General features: G+C 53.1%; 3 protein-coding genes across 3 annotated transcripts; 1 reads left to right on the forward strand and 2 right to left on the reverse strand.

Moving 5' to 3' along the window:
• Positions 1–1,345: 1,345 nt before the first annotated feature.
• CPAR01_11042 (acetyltransferase) lies at positions 1,346–2,912 on the reverse strand (the record flags this gene model as incomplete). The annotated part of the gene is made up of 2 exons (XM_060495301.1): positions 1,346–2,241; positions 2,798–2,912. The coding sequence occupies 2 exons, from the start codon at positions 2,910–2,912 to the stop codon at positions 1,346–1,348; spliced, it is 1,011 nt and encodes a 336-aa protein (XP_060345649.1).
• Positions 2,913–7,237: 4,325 nt separating this feature from the next.
• CPAR01_11043 (uncharacterized protein) lies at positions 7,238–8,133 on the reverse strand (the record flags this gene model as incomplete). Its single annotated transcript, XM_060495302.1, has 2 exons — positions 7,238–7,551; positions 7,632–8,133. The coding sequence occupies 2 exons, from the start codon at positions 8,131–8,133 to the stop codon at positions 7,238–7,240; spliced, it is 816 nt and encodes a 271-aa protein (XP_060345650.1).
• A 4,183-nt stretch (positions 8,134–12,316) lies between these two features.
• Positions 12,317–15,626, forward strand: CPAR01_11044 (uncharacterized protein; the record flags this gene model as incomplete). The annotated part of the gene is made up of 4 exons (XM_060495303.1): positions 12,317–12,726; positions 12,787–14,474; positions 14,529–14,803; positions 14,859–15,626. 4 exons carry the CDS (start codon positions 12,317–12,319, stop codon positions 15,624–15,626), a joined length of 3,141 nt encoding a protein of 1,046 aa, XP_060345651.1.
• Positions 15,627–16,851: the final 1,225 nt, after the last annotated feature.

A 16,851-nucleotide genomic window follows, 5' to 3' on the forward strand; every position in this document is an offset into this window, starting at 1 on the left:
TGGACCTTATCACCCTTTCTGGGCCCTTCTTTACTTGTCTTGTGAGGTATAGGCACCTCTGGCGTTTACGGTTGAAGCGAGTATGGACGAGAAAGGACTACGGAATAGGGATATGTGTGTGTCTCACTTTCTTTCTGGATCCCGACGTTGGGGTTATGAGGCCTCGCAAGAGAGGATCCTCGATGGTCAGGAGAATCTCGCCCGGGGATGCGCGAAACTTATCGACCGCCTGAAACGACGGAGGAGAGAGGTATCATGTCATCGCGAAGAAAAGACTGAAAGAAAAAGGGTTTTGGAGACTCCTCTCCGGATATCCGAGCCTCAGGAGGGAGGAAGGAATGGACATCCCGTACATTGTCAGTTCTCGATCCTGGGCACGTGAGCAGACAAAGTCAGTAGTATACGGCGTCAGCGAAAATGAAGTGAGATTTTATCGTAAGCCAGCTCTCGGCGGAGCGCGGGATGAGCGCATCGAGACGATCAGTCGTGAATGATGTAAGCCATGTCGAGGCAATCTAGGTCTTTTCTAGTTTGGGATGTTTGAGTCGTATATTGACATCGGATCGTGATTGAGACTAGTTTCTGGGTAAATGGGCGATATTGAGCGTCATGACCTGGGAAGCCATCAGGAATCGTGCTTCAGCTGCCCTGTCTGAGTAGCCAATTGTCCTTATTGCATCCCGCTGGGAAGTGTTATTTGTAGCTGATCACAGAACGCTGCAAGTTTTCAACCATACTTTGTTCGCCGCAGTCCAAGAAAGTGTGAACAGATAGATACGTTGCCAAACGAAGGGTTTATATTAGGCAGCAGGAGGGAAGGGGACGGATGGTCTACGAGGACCTCTCTCCCACTCTTCCCTTTCCCCAAGCTGCACGTCTAGTGATATTTTCTTGCCACGTCCACGTCTCCACGCTCTTTAACGGGAAGGGTGTACCACGAAGAACTCTTGACTCCCTCCCCAAATCTTTCCGCTCTATACAAATTGTATAATCGCCACCCGAGGCGCCCAGTATAAAGATGAAAAGCCGTTTGATATAACGAGGGGTATCGTTTGAAAAAGATAAGACAACCAAAAGATAAAAGAGATGCCCGCGGGATCCTACACCAGTAACGTGTCAATGACACCTGGCCCGTCGTTTCCCACAGCTCTAGGGTATATTTGTAACCAATTTCCATCGACCGTCCCCGCCTAGTTGTCCGAAAAGAGGGAACAACAGAAGAAACACACACGCGCGCGCGAACACACCAAGAGTTGCGAATAAATGGGTAGTAGCAATACGAGATAGAACAAATATCTGTTGTTCTTTAGATGGAGAAGTGAGACGACGACGACGACGACGATCTTCACCTCTTCTTCTTGGTGAGCTCCCGCTCAGCCAACACGCCATCGAGTGTCTTGGCGGCCCAGCGCTCGCGCTTCCTAAACACGCCGTTGAAGAACTCGGGCATGACCATGCGGCTGTTGGCGTGCTCGAGCGCGAAGCCGACCTCTGCGTCCTTTCCGCACCGCTCGCGCGTGATGCGGACCGCCTCGTCGAGCATGTCGGTGCCGACGCCTTTACCGCGGTACCGGAGCTTCGTCGTCCAGGCGCGGATGATGCCCTTTCCGCCGCGGAAGCTCGAGGCCTTGTTGCGGCGCCGGCTGCCGAAGGTGGAGGCGACGGCCGGGCTCGCGGGCTCCAGGTGCAGCACTAAGGCGCCGACGAGCTCGTTCCCGAAGCGGGTGCCGAGGACGAGGTCCTCTTCGTCGGCGGAGGCGTCCGGGTGGGGCCGGATGAAGGACCAGGACATTTGCTCTGCGAGGGGCAGGTAGCCGCTCGTCGCCCAGCGGATAGCGAGGAGGTAGGTCATGATAACGCCGCTGAAGAGGGTGAAGGCTAGGCCGATGTCGCCTTGGCGTGCGTAGGAGTACTGGTAGGCGACGCCGAGGGTCGCTGCGAGGCCTGCGAGCGGGACGGGGTGGAAGACGAGTGAGTAGGCGGCCTGTTGGCGCTGCTGGGCGATGGAGTCTGCTACGAGGTGGAGGGCTTCGGCCTTATCCTCGCGGGTGGAGAGGACCTCGAGCGACAAAGGAGGGATGTCGTCAAAGGGGTCGAGAGTCTGAGATGTTGCCAGCGGAGACGGGGCTGCCGGGCGGTGGGTATTGGAAGCCACCGTAGGCTGGAGGACGGGTGTGTTGGTGTTGGATGACATGGCGGATGGGTTCAGGACCAAGTTGGCGCGGAGAAATGTGAAGAAGGCTGGATAGACTGGTCAGTTTGCTTTCGTCGTGATGCCGGGTCCAAGTTGAGGGCATTAATGAAAGCCAAGTGGAAAGAGGAAGAAAAAAAAAAAGAAATGTGGTCATGTAGTGAAGTGACTTGCGAGGTTGTGACAGACAGGATGAAAAGCTTGTCAATAGTTGAGATGAGAGTTTTGTGTTCCACGTCCTCTTCTGGATTGGTTCTAGAGCACCGAGAGGCCGATAACCGTGAACGTGACCGAAACTTTCGGCGCTTTTGCTGCACGTTCTGAAAAAAAGCCAGATCCCCAAACGATCCTGCCGGAGCGTTGGAAAATGAGATTGGATGAACTTGATGACGATGTTCGGGTTTTGGTGTAGGCGGTATGATTGAGTTGTGAAAGAGACACACAACACGAAGTGAGGTTGAATGAAAATGCCAAGGTGAGAGGAGAGGTAGCGTTGAAGAATATGTGGCCAAGAAGAATTGATTTAAAGAGCCGCAGGGCAGAAGCGCAGGGAAGACGCAACGAGAAACCAAATGAGGGAAGAGAAAAAAATTCGTGTTCTCTTACCTGCGCTTGTCTTGATTGCGGGGACCGCATGATTGAAGGTATCGGTAAGGGCATTGTGAGAGTGCCAGTTGCTCACATTGAGCTCGCGAATGCCCATGTGGTGTGGTGAATCCATCTTATTGGCCCGTTGGTCTAGTCGACTTGACGACCCAGTTTCGTTGCTGGCTGTCCGGTCCTGGAAGGAGAAATCGGTCGCTTATTAGGCGGGCAATTGTACGGATACGTCTCGTCTTGTTGGGGGCGGGTTTGCCGTCAAGACTAGGGAGAACCGCCGGTAACAGGGAATAAAAGACGCCGGCTCTGGGGTGGTTGGAAATTGGAGAGTTGGGGCTGGTTGAATTCTTAGTGGCGGCAGCTGGCGACAGACGATGGTAAGCGCCGCCGCGAAGCTCAAGATGGATGGTGGTCTCGTGAGGTTGTAGAGTGGAAAGAAGAGAGAGGACCCTGTCACGGGAGGGGGGGCTGCAACATGGATCGATGGGTTCCGTCTATCGTCTATATATCCTCCAGGGTTGGCCAGGTCAGGTCGTCCAAAGAAGGCCCCAAATACGTCGTTCGTTCGTGTCTTTGGCGTCGGCGTTGGGGGTGGCTGGAATGTCCAGGGAACAGAGTTGTTGGTGGCCGTTGCGTTATGCCCTTGGGTATTAGTAGTATGGTGGTTTATCGCCGGTAAGGTTGGTCTGGTCAAGGTCTGTGGTGCCTGGGTCTTGGACTGTGTCTGTTGGTTTTGAGTCGGCCGTTGGACTTGCACACAGACAGGTATCTGTAAGATGAATCGCCCGCGCACCCGTCGTCGGGGATCCCGTCCCAAAAGTGGCTGGTGAAGGGGGCTTGATGAAGAAAGAAGCCAGGGGAAGAGGGAAAGAAACAAAGCTCGGAAAAAAGGATTAAATAGAGAGTAAGAAGGGTCTTGTGGTATTTGTTACTTTGTTACTTGACCCCCGTTCCTTCGTCCAGCAAAATGGGAAGACTAATAAGTGGGAAATGAAGAAGAAAAAGGCTTGGGACCTTAAAAATCTGCAGGAAAAGGAAAATTTTGAAGAGTGGGTGGACTTTGGTTAAGTAGGATCGGTAGGCGTGGGCTGGACAGGACAGGACTGGACAGGCCCGGGGATGGATGAGAGAGAGCTGCGAGCACTGATCAATGAGCAACGAGCATGGAGCATGGGATGGGATGGATGGGGAATCGGGATGGGCATGGGAGAAGGGCAAAAAAAAGAAGAGAAAGATTGTCGTCGTGTGCGCGTGCGAATGGGAACCTCCTTCAAACCAAGCTTCGAAACGAAGTACCTCCGCCGCTAGACGTTAGACGTACGGCACAGCCAAGCTACTTTGGGTCTCTTTTCCTTCAGCTCGAACCGGGGCTGCTTGCTGGTAATACGTATTGCTACTCTTTTTTCCCTCTGCCTCTTATGATTCTTAACCAGGAGACCATGACCGTCACTCTGGAAACCTCACCCCCCAACCCAACCTGGAAGTGTCATGTATCTCTTTTCTTGCTGCGCCGGTTTTTTTGTTGGTGGCTTGATGCATGTGGGTGAGCTAGAGGTGAGGTATACCGCATGTTACCGCCATATCAACCCTAATATCCGTATCATCGGGTCGGGTGGCACCACTGGTTGGTTGTTTCTGCGCTCTCTTGGCTCCTCTCTCCTGTCTATCTCTTTCCGCGGTGACGCCAGTGGTTGGATGCATTTGCAAGAGATACATGGAGACGCACACACACACACACACTCTCTCTCTCTCTTCATCCATGTCTCTCCGTCTCTTCTTCCTCACCCTCTCTCCCGCTGTATCTCTCTTTCTCAGATACATACTGACAGACAACCCCCCGGTCAACGTGCTTCTCGCGCCAGCGCCAGTGTCGCGCGTGCGGCGTGCTGCTGGGACCAGCAGAACCTAGGATGGTGATGGCAAGGGCTGGGCGGTGGGAAGGATTGCAGCAAGCAGTAACAGCTACTGCAAGAAGCAGGGCAAGCCGCAAATCCGCACCCGCTGTCTTGCAGATTTCTGATAAGGGTCCCCCCTCGCCGAGTGCGCGTGTCACCCGTGTCACCGTGTCTCCGGAGCTTCTCACAGGCTCGATAAGGCGGAACCATGGGAACGCCAATCATGACTGGCGGGGCCGCCGCCATGGCTTGTCAAGCCCAAACAAGGCGGCGAGCGTGCTGCCAGCGTCTGGGACCAACGGACGGGGTTCTTGGCTCGGCCGGAGAGTGGGTGGTGGGGGAGCAAAGACTGAACAGAGTGAGAGACTGACAGACTGTGACCTTGCCCAGACCAAAGGGGGTGGTGGGGTGCCCAGCCTGGTGGAGGGGTCCTTGTCAGTGAGTCGAGTGTCAGGATCCGATCCAACGCGACGTGACCCAATGCATCATGGATGTGACTTGCTCCCTAGCCTCCTCTCAGGCTCCTCCCATCCCCCCCTGGTAGTGGTAGCGTAGCCCAGAGCAGCCGTCCCCTAGCCCCCCCGGTCTCCAATCGACGGCCTGGGCCCAGATTCTTTCTCCGAACCATCGTCTATTGTTTTTTTGGCGTCTGTCTAGATGTGATGGTCTTTGATGCCATCGGTTTCGGAGAGTCGTTATTCGTCGCAGCTCTTTGCTGGCAAGCAATCAGAGGGGAGCTATTGGCGATGCACAGGCCATGGATTGCGTACATATCTTTCGCGTCCTAGTTCTACGAATAGAGAGATGAGAAGTAAGAGGAGGTAGGTTAGGTGAGGTCGCATAGGTATCTCTCTCATACTCTCACCTCGCACTCTTTCACATTTGCCCTTCCGACATTTTTTCGATATCAGAGTTTCTTGGGGTTAGGCGCGGCGGACTTGGCAAACGGGTGGGTGACATTGCTTCAGACCGCAAGGTTGCTGATTGTCGATTCTGCAAGATGCTGTGTCTCTGGCGTCACTCTGTGAAGCCCCCGAAAAAAAGCTGAAGGTGTGCTGGTAACCCAACTTGGTGGTGTTGGAACTGGCACCACTGACTGACTGGGTTCGTGGTGGTGGTTGGGTGTTGGGGCCTCTTTCTTGGGTGTGGATGGCATGGACCAACGCCATTTTGAGGGTGGTGGTGGGATGAGTGGGATGGGATTGGACTCATTGGGCTGGATTGGATTGGATGTCTTGGAACTGATAGCGAATTCGCCCGGTAGGCTGGCAGCAGAGAGAGCCAGCGAGCGGCTGGTCCGGCCGAAGAAGAAGCAAATCTGTCGACTCAGGCTCGCCATGGGCAATGATGCGAGTGAGGCAAGTTGCAGCTCAAGCTGCAGCACGCGAGTAAAAAAGGTTTGATTGCGGGCAGATCAATCAGCTCAGTTCCATTACACTAAAGTACCTAGGTAGTTGCTCGCTCTTTCCCGATGCCGTGGCACGTACGGATGTACTATGTATCTCTCTTGCAATGGCAAGTTCTCGTGGTCTGCAACTTCCTCGGGATTCACGCACGTCGCTGATTCAGTATCCATACCTTTCTTCAGCTTCCAAAGTACCCCCTCGGATTGTCCTTGCCGTCAATAAACCAAATGACGTGTGCCACGGGGATCACAGCGGGGTGAGAGTTTCTGCTTTTGATTAACACGATGACTCCAGTTCTCTAGAGCAATATCAAGAAGAGAACTCAGTTTCAACCAACAACCAACATCGACACCGGCCCATCTAGGATGTAAAGTACTACTATGAGCATCTGCCCTACAATGTAGTTTACGGAGTAGGTGACGTTCACCCAAGAAAGTCTCACCCCTCCAAATTGACCTCCCCCCCTCTTCTCCCCCAGATTGAGCTTCACAAGCATCCACCAGCAGCAACATCCTTGCCGGGCGCGAATCACGGCTAATCCGCACCACCAGTTTGCTGCCCTTTTCTTGCTTTTACTCCCTCTATCCTTACCTGGTTATCCGTGTTTGCTGTCTGTTCGCCAAGATTGCCCGCCAACATTCAATATCTAAAGTCCGTCCGTCGCCGAAGGGGGAATTGACTGGCCGTTCACGGCTGATCAAACTATTGCCTTATCTCGTGAGAAAATGCAACGCTGCAGAGTAAGAAAAGACGCGAACAAGCCCGTGACAGCGCGGCATCAAACGAGGCAAGATAAGAAGAGCAGCGCCGCGCCTTGCATAATGACGTGCCGCATCATCTTCGCGAGGCCAATTAGACAAAGATTCGAGGTGATAAGGTTGAATTCTCCGGGGGACAATCAATCCAAGGCCGTGTTGCCGCATCATTCTCAAAATGGCTAGCCAAGTAATACAGAAGTTGACTTTTTGGTTAACCTTTTTATTAATGTGTCTAAATGTGACCTCAAAATTTCCCCTGCTCAAATACCACGCATCCAAGTATCCGTACTCCGTACCCCAAAGATTGTATCCCTCGAGGTACCTCAGCCTTCTGAAATTCCCCAAATGCACGGCTTATCGACAACTGCCCTAGACAAGGAACCCATACTAGACTGAGCCGGTAGCAAGCGGGGAAAGCAATGTCGTCTGCCCAATGATCCACGACTCGGAGACGATGGAGCAGACGGCGCCTGCCGGGTTGGCGAAGCCGGCTACAGTGTACAAGCCGGGCGGGAGGGTAAGGGTGCCGTTGGCCACGGCCGACGTCGTCGGCACGGTAAACGGCGGGGCGACGGTCGTGGTGAAGCTGCTGACCGTGGTGGTGAGGCTGCCGCCCGGGCCGGTGCTGACGATGGTGCTGCCGACAGTGGTAACGCTGCCGGACGCCGTGGTGGTGCCGCCGTTGTTTCCACAAGTGGATGCTTTTCTTGGTGTTAGTGAACATGCGTCTTACAGCTTCCATCCAACAAGACAAAAAATAAGTAGAAAGGTGGAAACATACCAACAACGGGACCGAGTTGAACGGGAGCGCAGTTCGCTGGGTACGACACGGTCGGGTCAGCAAAGGTAGCATACACCTGGCCCGCCGCGTCCTGGCAGAACCCAGCCTGGCCGCCAAAGAAAGCCGGGTTTGACCAGGTCAGCGCGCCGTTGCGGAGAGCAAAGGTGACGGTGATGCTTCCTGGCGGGCTGATGGGCCGGAGGGGGATGAAGGGCGTCCCCGGGTTCACGGATATGACTGAATCCCCGACGACGAGCTGGCCGAGCGTGTTCAGGCTGAATTCCGCCGCCACGCCGCAGTCGCTGGTGATGGGGTTGGCGGCCGTGTTGATGAAGCCGCCGGCCGTCTGTCGCTTGCTGATGCCGTTGCTTCGCTCACGAAGGGCGGGGATCGAGGGCTGAGGGGACCCGTCGCCGCCGACGAGGTCGGGGATGGCGCTGGCGTAGGCCCCTGCTGCGTAGGATGCGGCGGCCAGGGCCGCGACTTGCTTGAGGCAAACCATTGTGATAGTGATTGTGAGATGCCCAAGATTTACCCCTGCAAAGTGCAAAAACTTGGCGAGTGAAAGAATGGACAAGGGCAATAAAAGCACCGACTAGCTTGATATTGAACGAGTGACGAAACGAGGGTTGTGGAAAGATCGGGCACTAATCAACGATCAGGGCGTCTAAATGGCCGGGAAGGTTTCCGTATATAAGATACTGCAGGTCATGTAAGCATGGCGATGGCCATCGGTTGGAAAGTCTGATGAATGTTAAACACCTGTTCGTCAGTCTGGAATGTGGGAAATGAAGCTCGCGGCCCAACAAGGGACGGGGGATGAAAGATCCATATGGTTCACATTCCTCAACTTCACGAGTGAAGTAGCACAGTTAGAAGGGAAGCCAACGGCAGCAACCATGTGCCTGCCCACAAGAAAGAGCCGATTCTTTGGACTGCCACTGACGAAATCGCTTCCATACAATTACAAGCAGAGTCATATCTCTTCCTGACGCGTTTTCCAGTATCATACAGGTAACCAGATCAGACTCAAAGCTCCAAACGCCAGCTATGTGTCTTCGCGGAATAGGGGAGGCTGAGACAATGGCGCTGGATAATATAAAAAGGCACGTCGTCGACCTTTGAACGTTGGAATTCAAGTATATCAGCCGCAAACAGAGTCTCGGAGGTTAGAGCAGACAGGCGGCCCGGGGCCAGGTAGGCAATGACTCCATTTGGCATTTGGGTATTGTCCACTGTGGTCTCGGCCCGAAAAGATGAAAAAGACACTGAAGACTTCAGTATCAGCTGTCGAGGCAACGACCGGCTGGTGGTTGATGGTCTGCCTGTAGCATGTTGCTCCCTTTCTTGCGCCAAGCATACCAGGAGGGAACCCATCGTTCAGTCTGTACGACTGTTGACTTCGCATGGCATGATGTGTAACGGTTGAGCAAGAATGCGTATAAGTCGCGATGCAGACCAGCTATTGGTCAGTGCCATGGGCCAATGCTTGCTGACTAAAGGAGCGGTAGTCAAGCATCTCTACGAAAAGCATGCATGATGAGTGACCTTAACTTACGCCTGTCAGCCCCATCCTGTACGACACCGTGAACATTTACTTAAACACAGGTATCCGTACAGACGAATGCACATGTTGCCATATGGGGGCCAGCATCGTTCTGGCGGAGCTGACCAGTCTCCAGAGAATATGTCTGCAACTGCTGACGTACTCCAGTCGATGTCGACCCCCGTCGAGGACGATTCTGTAACCGATGCCTGCAAGCTGTAATCGACTAAAACAAAATCCCCGCATCTGGGCCACCCCTTGATTGACAACTCAAAGGCAGCTAGCCAAGCCAAGATGTTTTGGCCCGCCTCAAGTTGTGCTCTTATTCGCCCCGAGAAGTTCGCTCGAAGCTATGCGAATATGACACGATATGCAAGTGCTAGCAGAACGGACCGACGAGTTGACAGCTCCTGGTGCATCGAATTGGGCCCGCCGTAGCCGCTATACGTGATGGTTGGTTTAGAACTCTTCTGGTCCGGGGGAGAACATCTCGAACTCTCGAATCTCGACGACTCAACGGCTCGCCGTTGATGCATGTCTAAGCCCCCATCTTCTCTTTGTCGCTCTTTGGGAATCTGATTGGACCGTGTCAGCCTGCAACATGAATCCTTAGCTATGCGGTTCAAAGGAACGGTCGAGGGATGCCGTGCCACCGGCGATCCGCCCACATGCCCGATATTTGAAACAGCGGTTAAGTAGCTTTGCCGCATGTATGCTGTGCCCCCTTTGACGATCGCCCTTGCCCTCTGCCCGAAGCATGCCCTTCTTTTGGTCTGGAGTCTGGGCCAAATGGGGCGTCTTCGTGCAGGTTCGTGTCGTGAAGTGCCAAGAATAAGATGCTTCCTTGAAGATAGGTTGCAGCATCTACTTCATACAACATCGTCCGAAAAGGGGCCCGCTTTCCCCTAACAGATCTTCGAAACGCGCCCCCCCCCCCATGTCACCATTCGCTGTGGAGCCCATGACGCCGCCTGATGTCGACATAAAGTCGTCGAATTGGGGCGGGCGACGGATTGAGTCGGCGAAGCCGGCCGGGAGTTGCTCTTTTGTAGATATTATCCGAAGCGGCGGGCTCCATCCGGGATTTCCACATGGTCTTTAACCAAGACAGTGATGTCCGACGGTCTTGGGGGGACTCTATGGGACAGCGCAGGTTGCTAGGCTGGACTGCAGGCGTAGATCGCATGACCACGATTGTCTATGATGGTGATGGGAGGAAACGGAATGCATCAAGACTGTCCAGTAATGCATCGGCAATTGAACTTCAGCGAGCGGTGAGATCAAGTAGGAGGGGTGATGGTGCGTGGTCCAGACCACTGAGCGTCGCTAGCAGACGGACTCTACTGTATGGAAACTTGCCGGTTGTCGACTAGGTAAGAGTCTATGAAAATGAGCGATGCCTTGGATGCAGCTAAGAGTTAGCTTTCCAGACCTCCGGTATAACCCGGAAGAGAAGCGACATGCACGAAGTGTCTGCCGTGGTGATCGTGAACTTGGGGCTGAAGGCCGGACGATTGCACGAACTTACAAAGCATCTGTGCTAGCCGTGCCAGGGTTGTGGCCTGCGAGGTATGGTTTAGCAGCAGGCCAACCCCAGTTGTGTGGCCCAAGGAGGGAATAAATTGAACGACGGATGACAGAAGACTTGGGACGATTGCCAGCATGATGGTTTCCGACAAGAGAGTGAGGCATCATGTCGTCAAAATGCCCTCCCGTGAGTTCGACATGCCGAGAGTTCTTTCCCTGCGTACCTGCCCTTGAGGATCCTGCCGTCTTCAGTCGGAAAGCAACACTTGGGAAGGTTCCGTCAAAGGGGCGCGTTGCTGCTTTCCTTCCTTCACTGCCATGACACTCACACGACAGCCCCGTGCCTGCCGTTAAGGGCTTGCAGTGGGAAAGGAAACTTCAGGGGGAAAAACTTTAGGAAAACCAAAAAAATATTCAGAGAGTTCAGCTTTTACTTGATCCCGTCTTTCCCGCGAACTCAACTTTCTTCTGACACTTGGCTGAAAGAGTCTGCAGAGACAACAACTTAACGCAAAGTCATGTCGCCATCCCATGTGTACGGCGTATACCTACAGCTACACGATACTGCCAACCGACATTGAGTAGGTACTCTCGTCGCTACCTCTCTGAGGCGAGGACATCACGCAGTTGCTTACTCCATCTCTCCTGCAATTCCACGGAGGATTGGTTGCGCCGGCATTCCATCCCTCTAGTGGCTGAACTCCGTGTTCATCAGCACAGCTCAATGTGCAAAGCCACTGCGGCACAGCCTACGATATCATCTCTTGACTACGGATAGCCCAGGACTTTCGGCCTGCCTCGTATCGGGCTCGGGTTCTGGAGGCCCCGAAAGCCTCAGCGTGCTGCATTTCGCCAATGCTACCACCAGTATCGGTTCTCTGACCAATCGTCTATGCAAGCGCACCCCAAGGCGGATAGCAAGGCATTCTACTCCGTACTCCGTACGCTTCAAGCCTGTGTTTCCTGCACCAACCGCGGCTCGCCATCCAGTCATTGGCTGTGTGCCTTGCTGCCTCTGCGCAGCCATCAACACCGTGGTTGGATGCAGAGCGTTGCCAGGTAATATTTCGATCTCGAGATACTACCAGACTGAGACGGGGGATGATGCCGTCTACCTCATTTCTTGTCGCAAGTGTTGATGAGTGTTAGTCCTATGAGGCTACTACCTAGAAACAGAGGAAGAAGAGGCCAAGCCGAGCCTATCCGTGTTCATGACCAGGAGACCTGAACGATTTATTGATTCGAAATCTGGTTGTTGAAAGAACAATAGAAGGTTCCGTGTTGACTCGAAATTGAACCTCACAAGGTAAGGTAATTCGCTAACATGCGCAGCCAAAATCTCACTCCGCCCTGTGACCCTCTGGTCCTCTCACCTTGAAGCCTCGGAGGCCTGCCACCCTGCCTGCTTACCTCACACTCTACAGAGTACGGATACGCGGTATGGCATTGGATGGCACCCGACCCGCACTGAATGTCTCTTCCCCCCTCTCTGACGCTCTTTGGCGGGACGGTCTGACCAAAGTTCGCTCCGCAGCACGCACAGCATCTGCCGGTGGCCCGGGAGGAGACCACCTTTTTCAGCCAGTCCCGACCCGCAGCTCAAGTCCTAGGGATGCTACCAAGTCCTGAGAGTCCTACGATTCTACCTACGACACCGACCAGCCTTGATACAATCTTGCAGGCTTCATCCACCTCATCCTATGGACAGATAAAACCAAAATGGGTGGCGGATCAGTCTCGACCCGTCTTTGACTGTTGCTTTCCTTGCAATTTTGTCCTTAGACTTCCACCTGTCCGTCCTTGGGAGCACCTTGGGCGCACTATGGAGTCCAAGACTTCGCTGTCGCCCTTCGGGGATGACCGCCGTTCGCTGAATCAGAGCCCTTCGCCTTCAGCCCTACGAGCGCTCACCTCGTCCCGCCTCAGTTTCGGCCGCTCACGACGGGACTCTTGCTCCACGAATTCGACTTCAACCTCTTCGGCCCGCTCATCTATTGACTCAACCACCTCGCCATCATGCGTGTAAGTCTGGTTTGCTTCCTTTGTAGCCTCGTAGTTCCTAGGCTGAGATGAGAATCGCAGTACTCGTACAGTAAAACCAGACCAATGCGCTCTGCACAGGTTCATAGTATGGGCCGCCGTCCAGCGTAACAAGTCTCAAAAGATGACGGCCACTGATCGTCTCGAATGTCCAATGCTTCGCTGTCGGAAGAGGTTTCCAGACCATGCCGCTATGCTGGAGCATCTCTACGAATGCCCTCAGCTTGGCACTGGCGAGTATTGGTGCTATGAGTGTAGCAAGGCCGAGAAGTTCACCGATGGAAACTGCAAACGATGCCTCGGCCATCCTGGAAAGAGACGCAAGATCATGAGCGTCGCTAAAAACTTCTTCTCATCTCTGGGGCATAAGTCCAGAAATAACCAGAGAATTCCCGACTTCCGCCTGGACAACGTATCCGAAGTCGCCATGGCACCACCTCCGAGTTACGACGACTCCTTGCACATCCAACCACACCAAGTTGAGCTTTCTTCGTCGTCGGAGATCTTGGAGATTGACTCAGTCGAAGTTCCCTGGCCTTTACCCTCGAATGCAAACCGCAACACTATGGTTACTCAACCCCATGTATCTATGGGCATGGTTCCGGCAAATCTCCAGCACCCAAACTCGATTCTGCCCGATCCTTGGTTTGCGCAGAACAATTTGGACATCGGCGAGAATACCATGGGCAAAGCCGACCGGCCATTGTTGGCCCTTGATACTGACGTTTTTAGCCAACCCCGCAAACAACTGCAGCCCACGACAAGAACTAAGAATCTATCGCCAAGCAATTCACTTAGATCAAACGCGAGCACTGATACAACTGCTAGCTACCTCATTTCGCCCGCGTCTGCCTATAGTGGCGCATGGACAACTGCCGAGACAAATATCACATCACCGACCTCTGACGGCGGCTCTGGCGGATATCTCTCCAGAGGATGTTCTAATGCGAGTCGATACTCAAATAACAGCGTGGAGCCATATAACTTCATTTCGGAGCTTCCGGCAGATGACATTCTACTGCAACCTTTTCCTATGACACTTCCGGCCGTTGATTTCGACCAGCCGGCATCCTCATTGGAGATACCAGCCGCCGTTAGCCCAATATCCGAAGCCGCCGATGTTCCTGCTCAGCAAACATTCGACATTCGTGCGCTCAACAAACTTTCGGAAGAGGCTTTGTTTGATCATGTTGTCGACGCCAACTCGCTCGTCGGATCGACGTGGGATACCCTCAAGACTCACATCAGCTCCTCCCTGGAAAAGCTGCAGCATGTCCCATATAGTGCTCTCGTAGCACAGCTGAAAGATCTCTCGACGCAACAAGTAGCAGACAAGGCCCTCGTTACGTTGAAGGGCATGTCTGAGGGTAGACAACCTGCTACCAGCATTGATATCCTTTGCTTCGTTCATCTCATCTATTCCATCTCGCTCGTCGTCCACGAAGATGGTGCTCGGGACCACTCCAGGGATCTATTTGCTCAAACATCTCTGTACGGCAATGTGCTCCCTGATTGGGAGAAATCAGATTATCTTCGAGTGGCATCAGCGATTTGGCAGCCCTTGGATCTATCTGCCGGGAAACTGGATGGCGTCCTATCAAGAAATTACGGGGGTGAAGTTTCTCGGTCGTCGAGCAAAAAGGGCAAAGAACGGGATCCTGGTCTATCGACATATCAGCCGGAACCTGGACAGGATAAATTGTTGGAAGTGGCAATGTTCTTCCTAGATGGTACGTATACACTGGCTTTTGAGCTGGTTGACAACTGCTTACCCTAGATTACAGAGTTGGACTATGCTGTCATGTCCAGCGGGCAGCCCGAGTCGGACGAAGTCTTGACCTCGCTACTTTGGGCACAGCATTGGCGATACAACACCGATCGGGCTCCATTGAACGGTGCACTGTCTGCAAGCTTCAAAGGAATTCGTAGCAAACTCAACCAAGACTTCCCTCACGCCGATGGTCTAAGTGCAAAGTTGAAGCGTATTCATAAGCGCATCAACGATGGTAATATTTGGTGCGCCAGGCAAGCAGAGATAGAGCTCATGCAAGCCGGTAAAGTAAGTATCAAGTAACAGAGGAGCTCTTAACGTACTATGCTAACATCGTGAGCAGAGGTCCATGGTGTTGTCGAACTACTTTAATCATTATGTCCCGACCGTCAGGGCGCAGTCAGAGGTCCTGTACGCCAATCCAGGGACTGTCTCACGGATAAGCTATTACGCATACGCTATCAATCTGGTGGAGTCTATCATTCGCGGTATTTGCACAAAGGAGAGGCTGGAGAAGGCCACTCCAAACCCTTCCAAGATGACGAGCGAAGCGGCCCTCGATGATTTCATGAATCTGACAACGACCTTGGGCGACACAACTTGGGGCGATGCCCAGACTACGACGACCGACGCGCCGCTTATCCCGTCGTCCATGCCTGATATTGATATTTGCATGGATGTAGATAGCAATGGCTTGTCGGATCAGTTGAAGATGTTCTTTGAAGAGGGTGGAGTTCCAGCAGCGCCGGCCTTCCGGACACCACCATCCACGACACAGCCCAACAACGCACCTGACAAGCCTGGGGCCAAAGTCCAGGAAGATCTACCTTCGAGCTCAGCACCAAAGACAGAGGCTGAGGCCAACGAGAAGTGTGAAATCTGTGGATACCGGCCAAAAGGCCACCCTCAGTGGTTCAAGGGGAGCATGGCAAAGCACAAGAAAATGCAACACTCGACGGCGCCGCCAAAGATTTACAAGTGTCCGTTTCCGGGGTGCACAAGCCAGTATAAGAACCGACTAGACAATTTAAAGCAGCACCAGCAAGACAAGAACCACTTTGTGGACGGGGAAACCGAGAGGAGACCGAGCAAGAGGAAGAAGAGAGACTAGCGGAGTTTTTGAGACCTGATTACTTGGACAGTGATCCGCACGATAGAATGGGTTTTGATTTCTGGAGTTTACTGGATGGATGTAAAGATACCACATGAGCGAACAGAGCCTGGGTTCTTCCTTTGTTGCTATTTTTTTTGTTGTGTTTAGCAAGACACTGTATTCTATACCCTCGGTTTCGCACTCATGGCATCCGATGACGGAAAACGAATATGACATTACAACATGATTATTCATATTGAAAACATCAGTCAATGGAGTACGTTTCGAGGCTCCAACATTACCTACAGCAACTTATCAGTGGAATTGGTTTGTATCTCTGTACGATTCAAGGGTCCCGGCTTGATACGGGAATGACTCGAAAATTACATGTATGCTAGAATGCACTGGATGGTAATTATGTAGAGAGATATTCGGAAAGGGTGGGCTTTTCCAAGTCACCTATAGTCAACTTGGAATAGAACAAATTAGGCAACACACAAAGCTGATTTGTTAGTGATTGTTGACATTGAACATGCCACATTGCTGACGACTGTCTTGTCGAATACAGATAACCGTAGCATATGAAAGGCATGGCTTCTACCCAAGAATGACCACACACACCCGGCAAACCTGAGCTTGAGCAGCTTTTGGCATAGAGCTCATTCACCTCGGTGAGGTCGGTGTAGGCAATATGAAAACACGCCACTCTTTTGATAGCCCAGCCTTGGGCAGGGATCGGACCTGGTAGGTACATCGTTGGGACTGGCAGAGGTAGGACCCCCAGTAGAAAAGCACCGCGAAAAGCACAGACAGGCCACCCAGTTCACTCACTATCCGGTCTCGATTTTGTAACATTTGCGCAGGTGCCGGGGGTGGGTTGTAAGGCTGATTTGCGGGCTTCCAGGGGGAGCTTGGTGCTGTAGCGAGCCGTCGAAACCCCCGTAAATGCATGGGGTGCGGGACGGGATAGTGTTCTCGTAAGGGAGGTACGGATACCTTGGGTAGGATACCTAAGGTACGAGATGGGAGCTTCCTCTCTTATTTGTACCTTGCGTGGCCGTGAAGAAGGCAACAGCGTTTGTAGTCCGCTCTTTGATGGCCCGATGTAGAAGGCATGATATGCAGAACCTAAAAGTGTTCTTCTCGACTCGTACTCTTCAGAGATTCGGGGTTGTGGAAGGGGACCTGAACAGAGCAGTTGGAGGGGGCGTGGGCGTGTGGTCTGGTCGAGGTCCCCTGGAGC

Source organism: Colletotrichum paranaense, assembly GCF_030867605.1.
Source record: "Colletotrichum paranaense strain IMI 384185 chromosome Unknown Scaffold_9.1, whole genome shotgun sequence".
Taxonomy (NCBI): domain Eukaryota; kingdom Fungi; phylum Ascomycota; class Sordariomycetes; order Glomerellales; family Glomerellaceae; genus Colletotrichum; species Colletotrichum paranaense.